The 11611-nt window shown below is 57.0% G+C and overlaps 2 protein-coding genes across 5 annotated transcripts in view; one reads left to right on the top strand and one right to left on the bottom strand.

Annotated features, from left to right (window-relative positions):
* Positions 1 to 6: 6 nt before the first annotated feature.
* G6pd (glucose-6-phosphate dehydrogenase) lies at positions 7 to 11026 on the bottom strand. The gene is made up of 12 exons (XM_010638794.1): positions 10899 to 11026; positions 3446 to 3483; positions 3252 to 3360; positions 2632 to 2849; positions 1696 to 1854; positions 1458 to 1583; positions 1223 to 1316; positions 949 to 1135; positions 628 to 863; positions 486 to 562; positions 314 to 406; positions 7 to 194 (listed from the first exon to the last, which is right to left on the bottom strand). The coding sequence occupies exons 1-12, from the start codon at positions 11016 to 11018 to the stop codon at positions 104 to 106; spliced, it is 1548 nt and encodes a 515-aa protein (XP_010637096.1). The 5' UTR covers positions 11019 to 11026; the 3' UTR covers positions 7 to 103.
* Positions 8091 to 11611, top strand: part of Ikbkg (inhibitor of nuclear factor kappa B kinase regulatory subunit gamma) — a 16074-nt gene continuing 12553 nt past the window's right edge. For all 4 annotated transcript variants that reach the window (XM_010638795.3, XM_010638797.3, XM_033760180.1 and 1 more), the window contains exon 1: positions 8091 to 8167. The gene's annotated coding sequence lies outside the window, so the exon portion shown is untranslated. The remainder of the gene's footprint in view (positions 8168 to 11611) is intronic.

Below are 11611 nucleotides of genomic sequence, written 5' to 3' on the forward strand. Positions count from 1 at the left end.
TGGCTGGCACAGGAGCGGCAGCGAGGGGCGAGGGTGGTGCCGAGCCTGTGGTCCCAGAGTCCTCCCGACGTGGGGAGGACGAGCAGGGGAGTGGCGCTGGGGCTCAGAGCTTGTGGGGGTTTACCCACTTGTAGGTGCCCTCATACTGGAAACCCACTCGCTTCATCAGCTCATCCGCCTCGGGGGGGCCTCGGCTGGAAGCAGGACAAGCGGGGGGACATGAGGGACACTGGCCCCAGACCCCCACTGTCCTGCCCTCCCCTGCTGTGGACACAGGGACCCCCACTTGGGCCCCACGCACTCCTGCCCTCACCTGCCGTAGATGTAGGGGATGGGCTGCGGTTTCTCCCGCTCTATCTGGTGCAGCAGCGGGGTGAAAATGCGCCAGGCCTCCCGCAGTTCATCACTGAGGGGATAAAGGTGTGGCCTTTGGGGACGGGAGCCCACGGGGAGGATGGCAACCCATGCCTGGCACCCCCCCTCACCTGCGCACGAAGTGCATCTGGCTCCCACAGAAGACGTCTAGGATGAGGCGCTCATAGGCATCCGGGAGCTTCACGTCCTGTAGGGCAGGTGTCAGTGACAGAGGTGACCCCGTCCCCACCCTTGCCTCCCACGCACGTGCACCTTGTATCTGTTGCCATAGGTGAGATCCAGCTCGGACTCCTCTGGGTTGAAGAACATGCCTGGCTTCTTGGTCATCATCTTGGTGTACACAGCCTCGTTGGGCTGTACGCGGATCACCAGCTCATTGCGCTTGCACTGCTGGTGGAAGATGTCGCCAGCCACATCACGGAACTGCAGCCGCACCTCAGCCTTGCGCTCGTTCAGGGCTTTGCCGCAGCGCAGGATGAAGGGCACCCCTAGGGGCAGGGTGACCTCAGGACCAGGCTGGCCCAAGTGTGCGACGCACTCCCCCGGGCCACCCAGCCCTGAAGGGTCACCTACCATCCCAACGCTCATTCTCCACGTAGAGGACGACGGCTGCGAAGGTGGCGGTGGTGGACCCTTGTGGCACAGTGGGGTCATCCAGGTACCCTTTGGTGGCCTCGCCCTCTCCGCTGGGGTTGCCCACGTACTGGCCCAGGACCACATTGTTAGCCTGCACTTCGGAGATGCACTTCAGCACCTTGACCTGGGGGCAGTGGGGACAGCGGGCCCCTGAGTGACATGCGAGGTAGGCACGGGTAGGGCCCTCCCGGGGCGCAGCGCCAGCACCCACCTTCTCGTCGCGGACGTCATCGGAGTCCGTAGAGGCAGGTTTCTCCATGGCCACCAGACACATCATCTGCAGCAGGTGGTTCTGCATGACGTCCCTGGGGATGGAGGGGCGGGTGCTGCTCAGACACAGGGTCTCCGTGAGCTCTCCTGAGGAGCTGGGGGACCTGCTCCTGACTCCTAGTATGTCTTGGGACCCCTGAGGGCAACACTGCCAGGGCGGGGAGACAGGCCCTCACCGGATGATCCCAAACTCATCGAAGTAGCCCCCGCGGCCCTGGGTGCCAAAGGGCTCCTTGAAGGTGAGGATCACGCAAGCGATGTTGTCACGGTTCCAGATAGGGCCGAAGATCCTGTTGGCAAACCTGCAGGTGGGCAGGTGAGGCTGGCACCCGGCAGCGAGTTCCCCACGGGGAGCCGCCCAGGGCCTCTCTGGCACCTGCCACCCTGTCCCCAGCATCTCTGCCCGGCCCTCACCGAAGCACCATGAGGTTCTGCACCATCTCCTTGCCCAGGTAGTGGTCAATGCGGTAGATCTGGTCCTCACCAAACAGGGAGGCGATGTGGTCAGACAGCTGGTCGGAGCTCTGCAGGTCCCTTCCGAAAGGCTTCTCCACGATAATGCGGTTCCAGCCCCTGCCGGGAGCTGCAGCCCTGTCACCCTGGCACCCACCCTGCTCCCTGATGCCAGTCTCAGGACCCTCCCAGAAGTCCACCCACCTGCCGGCCGCATTGGCCCTGCCCCCGGAGGGTGGGGAGAACTCCCCGAGAGTTTTCTCTTTTAGGTGGGGTCTATGTTGCCCAGGCTGGCATCGAACTCCTAGCACAGCCTTCTGAGTGCTGGGGCCACAGGTACGTGCCACCATAGCCAGCCCTCATGGGCCGTAGAAGGACAAAAGGCCCTTTGCTTTGTTGTCCCCCATAGAGAATCAATGTGGCTCTCTGCGTTCAAAACCGAGAACAAGATAGAGAGATGGCCGCGGCTGCAGCTTCTCCTGGAGCAACACTGCCACCTGGTGGGCCTGGCGGGGACAGCGAAGACACAGAATGTGCCAGAGAAAGACGCCTGCAGTGTTTCGTGGAGCAACACTGCCATCTCGTGGTGCCTGCAGGAAACTGCTGTTCACCCTGGAACTGAGTCTCCCTAGCAGTTCAGGCTGGCCCGGAGACCACAGGCTGTGAACCTCCAGGGGTGAGCAGGATGGACACAGGCGTTTGAGCCCAAATACATGGTCAGTAGTAACATTTTCAGGAAAAGCTGTTAGAAAGCAACTGTATTTACAGTCTTTCCTCTCTGGAGAGTGAATTCATGCAGCAACAAGCAGGGCTCTGTGGGTGGCTGGCAGTACCCTTCCTGCCTGAGTCACCATGGGTCTGTGGGCGGGACAGGCTGTCAGGAGGGGACAGGCTTACGTGGGGCTCATGCAGGCCTCATGGATGTGCTTGGTAACGGCCTCGTAGACGGTCGGGGGCAAGGCCAGGTAGAAGAGGCGGTTGGCCCGTGGGCCCCGGTACAGTGCGTCCAGGTGGCTGCTGAGGCGCTGGTAGGAGGCCGGGTCATTGTACTGGCCCGAGACATAGGAGTTGCGAGCAAAGAACTCCTCCAGCTTGGGCCTCTCCTCTGAGGTGGCCTGGGAGAGAGGGCCGGACAGACAATGACGCCAGCCCCACCCCCACTGTGCTGGTGGCCACAGTGGCCTCCCTTCTATGTCAGCTGTGCCAGCTCCTGGGTCCCTGTGGGAGAGAGGCAGAAGCAGGCAGCAGATACACTGTGCCAATGTGCAGGAAGGACAGTCACCCTGTGCCCTCTAGGGACCTGTGGCTCAAGACAGAGGGCAGGGCTCAGGGACACTGGATAAGGAGAAGGGATAAAAAGTCTCCCTCCAGTGCTGCCACAACAGGTGACAATCTGCTGGGAAGACACTAATCCCCAGCGCACAGCAGGGGTCCGAGGGGAGGGCAAGGTCAGGTGACGGGGCACTCAGTGATGGCACTGCAGGATGCCCCTTGCAGGGACACCAGAAGCCACTTACTCTGAAGAAGGGTTCGCTCTGCTTGCGGATGTCAGCCACTGTGAGGTGGGAGCGGGCATAGCCCACAATGAAGGTGTTCTCAGGCAGCAGGCCATCCCGGAAGAGCCACCTGCAGCGGGTACAGCTGGGGTCAGGCTGACAGGCTAAGGAGTGGACAGCCTGGCCTGTCCCTGGTGAGGAAGGGCCGCACTTACCAGATGGTGGGGTAGATCTTCTTCTTGGCCAGGTCACCCTAGGGCAGAAGGACAGATGTGGTCAGGAGAGGTCAGGGATAGGACCCAGTTCAATCTCCACCCCTGGTGACCCGGGTGGGTGGTCACTCAGGGTCCCTGCTCAGTCACAAGCTCATCTGTCCTGTTTCTGGAAATCTCCAGAGGAGCCTTGCGATTTGAGCCCGTTGGGGCTCCACACCTGATCTAAAGGGCAGAAGTGTCTCAGGAAGAAACCTGCAAGTTCAATTCTTCAAAATTCAATGATAAGCCTGGGCGTGGTAGCACAGGCCTGGCATCCCAGCACTTGGGAGGCTGAGTCAGGAGGATCACCATGAGGTACACAGCAAGACCCTGTCTCAAAGCCAAAAGAACTGAGTGACGATGGAGGTACCACATATCAAAGCCGGTGCCTTGTGGCTGCGATTGTCACGTGAGTAAGAAAGAGTGGCTTGAAAGTGTCTCTCACTATGTAGTTGAGACTGACCTGGAACGCACTATGTAGCCCACGCTGGTCTCGAACTCACAGGGATCCTCCTGCTTCAGCCTCCCGAGTGCTGGGATTACAGGCATGCACCACCATGCCCAGCTTTATTATTGTTTTTGAGACAAGGTCTTGCTAGTAGTTCAGGCTGGCCTTGAACTCATGGTGATCCTTCTGCCTCTCACTATGTAGTTGAGACTGACCTGGAACGCACTATGTAGCCCACGCTGGTCTCGAACTCACAGGGATCCTCCTGCTTCAGCCTCCCGAGTGCTGGGATTACAGGCATGCACCACCATGCCCAGCTTTATTATTGTTTTTGAGACAAGGTCTTGCTAGTAGTTCAGGCTGGCCTTGAACTCATGGTGATCCTTCTGCCTCAGCCTCGATGCTCGGACTACAGGCGTGCGCCACTGTACCTGGCTTATTTTTTGATGCACTAAAGCTTGAACCCACAGTGCTCTATTACTGAGCTTCAACCCTGACCCTTTTTGAAATTTTGTGTTTCAAAATAGGGCAAAGTTGTCCAGGCTGGGCTTAAACTTGGGATCCTCCTACCTTAGCTTCTCAGATTGCTGGGAACACAGGCATGCACCACCATACCTAGCTCAGAAGACTGTCATCTGAGCAATTTTATTCAGTGGCTGACAGACAACTTAAATGAGAGAGGAGAATTTCTAGAAAAATTCAACCTACCCAAACAATTCAAGGGACAGCCACTGGCAGGGGTTCTAGCTGCAGGCGGGCGCAAAGTCCTGCTGCAGACAGGAGGAAGGTGAGCAGTCCTGGGCCCACTTGCTGTCCCCAACGAGAAGGCATCAGGGCACAGCCCTCAGCTTCTGTGCACACACACACACACGCACGTGAACACACGTGCGCATGTACAGAGACAAAGCCACAACCACACTGGTGTCATCTGTGAAGTGAGAAGGTGGCGTGCTGCTAAGAAACCAGTGTCAGTCACGGGACCTCACCACGGCAAGAGATTAAAGGAAAACATCTTTGCCTGCTCCTATGTATCAACTTCTAGAATCCAACAACCTGAGACGGGCATGGCGCATGCCCATAATCCCAGCACTCTGGAGGCTGAGGCAGGAGGATCGCTGTGAGTTTGAGGCTGGCCTGGATAATGTCTCTCAAAAAAAAAAAACATAAACAAAAAACAAAAACCCCAAAGCAACCAAAATCTAGCAACCTTGCTGAACTCAGCATATGTCGGTAAGGGGTTTTAGAAGATTATCTCTTTGTGATAAAAACTCTTGTCAAAGCAGTAACAAAAAGGAATTTCCTTAGATTTGCATAGCTGACCTAGGAATGACCCTATAACAGGCACAGCTTGGATGGCACTGAAATCACTGCAGAAGGTTGGAACCATAAAGCAACTGAGCCACTGGCTTAGCTGGCCAGTGGTGTGCAGGAAAATGCAAACGCATAAGGTTTGGAGAGGGTGAAACAACTGCTCTTCCTCGGAGATGAGTTTGTTCTCCAGATAAATGATCAGAGTGAATGGCTTTAATATGGGCGTTAGATTTCAAAGTCCATAGGAATAGGCAAAGATTTTTTTTTTTTTGGACACCGAAAGCAATAACTATAAACACTGATAAATGAAGACCAAATCAGAGTTAAAAAAGCTGCTCATCAGACACTATTAGGCGAGTGGAGGGCTGGAGTGCAGGTGCTGCATGCTCAAGAACCCCGACCCCAGCACCACAAAGCGGGAAGCCTGGCCCGAGACATTCACCTGTGTCCATGATACACACACAGCTCCTACAACCAAGGAGAAAACGGCCGGTTAACAGTGGCCAGACCCTGCCCAGGGTGAGAAGTGATGGCTGCAGGGCCCAGGTGACCCTGTGACTGTGACCCACCCGCATTGTGTTTGGGGCAGCCTACTCGCTAAGCGGCCCTGGACCAGAAACAATTACCGTGCTCACATGGGTCAACAGGATGGGACATGGCGACGGAGGAAGAACATCACTAGCAAATCTCAGACCACCATGCCGAACCAAAGAACCCAGAGAAAAGAGGCAGAATACTGCAGAGTGAACTTCAGGTCCTAGAGTGGGCAACACTAGCCCATTATTATTATTGTTGTTGCTTTTGGTTTTTTGAGACAGGGTCTCACTGTGCAGACAGGGATGGCTTCAAACTGGAGGCAAACCCCCTGGCTCAGCCTCTTGACACTAACCTATGGACACCAATGTATTGAGATGGAAATTAGATTAGTGGTTGCCTGGAGCAGGGGGTGGATTGGCTGGGAAAAGACGAGCAAGTGCTTTCTGGGGAGATGGACATGTTGTGCTATCAATTATACAGTTACCATTTGTGCACATTACTGCTGGTGTGCACCAAGAAAAGATGGTTAAAAGGAGGGAGCCTAGTGCAAGCCTACACTCCCAGCACTCTGGGAGATTGAGCTGGAGGATTATTAAATTCTAGCCCAATCCTTGCAATTTAGCGACTTAGACACTGCCTGCCACAAAATAAAACAAGAAGAGCTGGGGTTGTACCTCAGTGTGCAGGACCTGGGTTCAATCTCCAGGATGGCAAAATAAAAACCAAACCCCAAAGCCTTGGGGTGACAGTGACATAAGGGACAATTTGTGGGGTGCAGATGGTCTCTGGCAAGCTGCTGCAGGAAGGCCCAGCGTGGGAAGTCACTGAGCTGTCCCCTCAGTCATGCTGTTTCCCATTACATTACATGAGTGAATAGACACAAGCCCAACCACTGCATGCTTGCTAGTGACGAGCAGTAGGGACATCGAAGCCCCAAGAAATGAGTGCAATGGAACCCTCGCCAGGTCCATGCCAGTGAAGCTGACTGACTCTGCCCAAGGCAACCTCGCCTCTGAGACGCTCACTCCACAATGTCCCTCCTCCAGGCCGCAGGGCCACAGGCCCCAGCCCTTTCATCTCAGACCCTGTAATTGAAAATGGGGCCCTGCCGCTCTGTGGGGAGACTGAGTGGGTGGCACAGGTATGGGAATCTGAGTGGCCTCATCCAGAAAACCCAGTTCCATGGCTGGACACGGTGGTGCGTGCCTGCCGTGCCATCACTCTCCAGGCCGGGGTGGGAGTTTGAGGCCAGCCTGGGCTATGCAGTGAGACCTTCTCCCTAAAATCCAAAAACAAAAGAAAAAAAGAAACCCCACAAACACAGAGGTCAGCTGCGATGGCAAAGGAGCTGAATTCAGGCACAAAGGTACCTTGTAGGCGCTGTGGGGCCACTCAGGCTAGTGTGCAAAGGAGCTGAATTCAGGCACAAAGGTACCTTGTAGGCGCTGTGGGGCCACTGGCAGGCTAGTGGCTTGGGTGGCTTTCCAGGCCCAGCTCCCCGCTGTGGAGCCCATTCAATGCAAAGAGGTGGCTCCATGCCCACAAGAGCATCAGAAAGGCCAGGGCAGCGGACACCGATGAGCCCATTTCCAGCAACATTTTCAACCTCGAGTCTGTGACAAGAACCACGCCGCCAAGCCATCAGGGACCCCTGGGGACTGGCTACTCAATGCCTGCTGGTGACCTTCAGGGTCCACTGTGACCCACAACTTCCACAGCCTACCGGCCCCAAACCACCGTGCCTATGCTGACCAGGGGGACCGACCCCTTCCCCCCTCCGAGTGTGCCAACTGTTCACAGCCTAGATCCCAGACTCTGGTGTGGGCTCCACTACAACTGCCACTTTCCACGGGAACTTCGGGCTGAATGGCCCATCACCCCAGGGCGCGGTGACTATCTTCAGGAAAATGCTACCTGCGGGACTTTTCCTGCCTGCATGGCCTCCTCACCCATCTGTACATCTACCACTCTGCCATGTGACATTCACTGTGGCCATCCCGGCAGCCTCTGTGTTACTCTGGTCCGTGGTGAAGCTGCCACCTTACTGCGTCACATCGTGGCTCTCTTGGGTCCCCACTTGGGCCCTCTGCTACAGAGCTTGGGCTGCCTGTTCTGCTTGGGCAGGCTGGCTGGGGGCCAGACCCTGGGAGCCCATAGTCTTCCACATGGGCTGTGTTTGCTTCCGGTCAAATTCCAGTGGACTCTGGGCAGTATTGGTGGCCGGGGGCCGTCTGCTGAGTCACAGTTGCCTCACACCCCAAGCTGTTTGCTCTTGCTTTTCCCTTTGGGATTAACTAGAGACAGAACCTGCTCGCCTTGTTTCAGCTCAGGCCCTGTGAGAGCGAGTGGCATTCTGCTGGGCTCCAGTCACCCAAGGGACAGGAGAGGTAGGATCAAAGAAGGTGGGGGTGGGGGTGGTCACTATCCTCAGGCATGGTGGTGGCCCTGGCTTCCCCGCTAGCACCGATTCCTCCAAAGCAAGGAATATGTGGCCATGAGTGGATGAGGGGGACCAGGGCATTGCTGGAAGCCTCTCACCTTCGCCACTGCCTCACTTTGCCCAAGGACACTTGGTGACTTCACAGGGGAACTGGGATATATGTGAAGATCCCCAGTCCTTTGGGGTGGTGGCAGGGTCTTAGAAGTGGGGACCCACAGGGGCAGCCATCTAGTCCCGAAGACTTGCTGGGATCAAGGAGCCACCCAGGTGGAGTCCCAGGCCTTGGCTGGGGCCCAGCTGGCCCCTGGCCACCAAGGCCAGGGAACTTGGGGGCTGCCGGGTTCAGGCTGAAAGACTAACAAAAAGGCCTCCCTCCTACACCCTGGGACTGAGTCACCAGGCCTCTGGGGGAGTGCCAACGTCATCATGACACAGCGGGAACGATATCGTCCAAGAAATGTCCTGAGGAGAGGGAGGGGCTGGAGTCCTGGGTCAGCCGGCCCCCAGACCCTCGCCAGAATGGACCCTGGGTGCCTACTAGGCCTGTAGCTACCATGGGTCAGGTGGGGAAACTGAGGGTGGAGAGCCAAGTTGACTCCAGACAAGCTCTGTCCCTGGTGGCCTGAACTCCAGTCCTGTCAGTTCTGTGCTGAGGCAGGTGGGGAAGGGGGACTCCGAGAGACTCCAAGCCACTTGGTAATCCTATCTGGTGATACCTCTTTCCTCGGAAGGAAGCTAGGCATGAGGCAAGGGCTGTGGAAGCCGTCCAGGGAGGAAAGGAGGAGCAGAGGACAGCCTGCTTCCCCCAGGCTGTCCTGCTGGCCTGGGCTTTGGCCTGCCAGTCCCTGGCCTCCTTTTGATTTCTGGGTCACAGTGAGCTTGTCCTCGACTTAGGGCTTTGGATGTTTGCGTCTCCTTTCACCTGGGTTGCCCTCTGAGCCCTCACCTGCAGGCCTTGCTTTCCTGGCCCTGCCCATGGGACCTGTGTGTTACAGGGCTTGGGGACATAAGGGACAGTTGGTGGCTTCTTCCACGCACCCCTCTGAGGTCTGCTCACACCTTGGGTCCCTGGCTCCTGAAGTCCACAGGTCGTGTGAGCAGGGCAGGGACCAAGGCTGTGGAGTCTGGAAGGGGCAATTGATCACTGGGTGCTGAATGAATAATCGGACACCTCGTGGGTTCCCAGACAACCCTGAACTCGCCACCTTCTGTGCCCAGGGAGGCACCCAGAAAGGATGAGTAGGAGCTGCTTGCTTGCTCTGGCACTGTTGTGTGGGGGGACGGACAATGAGGCTCTTCAGAGAGGCCTTGCTCTGCTCCTTGGTGGGAGCTGCACTTCCCATTTCTGCACTGGCAGCTCTGCTCAGCTGCAGAGAGGAGAGGAAAGGGGAACCCTGTGGATTACAGTGAACCAGTTGCCCAACCCCAGCTGTGAGAACACAGTCAGCCCTGGGGCACTTATTTCAAAAGCCTTCCTTGCTGGGTCCAAAGCCTGGAGCAGCTCACCCGAGGTCAGTCGCACAGCAAGCTCGGACCCTCTCAGGGAGAGCTCAGTGCCTAGAGTTGCAATCCAGCCCCATGATTGGGTCACTGTTGGCAATGCTCAGGCCAGTGTGGGGTGGGGACTGGAAGGGAGGAGAACTTGTCCTGGGTTCCATTATCCCACAGTCTGTTCTTTAGACTGAGGGCCGAACAGTCAGAGTCCTAAGTGTTCAGCTGGTGGCTGATACTGCGTGGGCTAAGAGTCTTAACAGCACAGGAACCGAGGACAGTGTCCACAGCGGTGGCTCCCCTGGCCTTTCTCAGGCCAACCTCCTCTTCTTCGCTGTCTCTTCAATCCTTTTCCCAGCTCTGATCAGAAATACCAAGCTCTTCTAGCCCTACAGAGCCCACAACACCCCAGGCAGATGCTGAGCTACTGCCTACCCTGTCAAGAGCCATCCGGTAGCTAAGTGAGATGGCCTACACCTGTAACTCTAGCCATTGGAGAGGCTGAAGCAGGAGGATCGCAAGTCCAAGGCCAGCCTGGACCAAACAGCACAATCTTATCTCAAAGCAACAACAAATGGCAAAAATGTTACCATGGTCAGTAGGTCCTTGTGCACATCAAAGTTAAAAGAAACCACTGAGACCACTTCTGACGTCTGTCTCTGCACAGGTACTGCTGCAACATGGCAGAGGAGAAGCATGCTGTAGCTCGAGGCCAAGATTGGATACCATCTAGCCCTGCCATGTACTCTCAGCGTGCCACTCCTCTGCCTTGGCATCTACTCTTTGGCCTTTTCGATTGGAGCAAACTAGCAGTTGTGCCAGGAGGGCACACAGGGCCAGTTCCTCAGCAGGCTCCAGAAGCAATGGCCAAGAGGCGATCAAAGGAAGGCCTGGTGTCGGGCCCCAAGGAACTTCACCGGCAGAGGTGAGGCAGACAGAGCTTCGGACCCTGCTGCTGGGGCTGACCTCATGACTGCGGTGAAGTAACAGCATGTCTGGAAACAATGTAGCATTCCCCTGGCACCTGTCTTCCTCCCGAAGGAGGAAGTGTACCACCTGCAAGTTGCAGGACTCTGCCTGTGCACCCCAGCTCTCCTGGCTGTGAAAGCTGAGAAAGGGGTGGGCAGTGGCCCTGGTGATGCCACCTTTACTGTGACTTTCCAGATCGGAGGCCTGGGGAGACTCACCGAGGCGCCCATGATGATGAATACGTGGGTGTCAGCCTGGTGGAAAGCATCACCCTGGTACAGCTCTTCCCGCAGGATCCCGCACACCTGGGTCCGGCTCAGGGCCACCTGCTCTGCCATGATGCTGTCTGGTGAGAAAAGAGCTGGTTGACAAAGCAGGAGGACAGATGGGCATCTGCAAGTGGGCCTCGACCTCCGGGGATACTTTGGGCTCTCCTCAGCTGATGGCGAACGAAAGCCAGACTCGTCGTCGTTGGGAGTGAGGGAGAGAGGGACGTGGGTTAGAGACGCTGAGGCTTCCTGGGCCTCGCTCGCTCCCTTCCTCCCTCCCTTCTCGGCCGCCTCCCTGGGGTGCGCGCGCGAATGGATCTCCAGTAGATCATCAATTACAGGCCACGAGAGCACCCCGCCAGGCCATCGCACTCCCTGCCTGGGACCACTTGCTCCGGACTCTGTCCCAAACTTCTCGAGGAGCTGGAGCGCACTAGGTTACGCAGATGATGAAGCTCAGGTCCAGCCGTCCCCCTGGACGAAGCTGGCCAGGCCCCTCCCTTCTCAAGGTCTCATCCTCCCGCGCCCCGCAGAGGAGGTGTGCGATACAAAGGGATCAGTCATTCTACTGGGCTCCCCGGCACCCGGCACGGCAAATCGCGTGGATCAAGGGCCGCGCGGTGCAGCGGCCGACAGCACGCCGCTCTACCTGCGCCGCGACA

The sequence above is a fragment of the Fukomys damarensis genome, unplaced genomic scaffold, assembly GCF_012274545.1.
Source record: "Fukomys damarensis isolate Sample0158 unplaced genomic scaffold, DMR_v1.0_HiC HiC_scaffold_39, whole genome shotgun sequence".
In the NCBI taxonomy this organism is placed as follows: domain Eukaryota; kingdom Metazoa; phylum Chordata; class Mammalia; order Rodentia; family Bathyergidae; genus Fukomys; species Fukomys damarensis.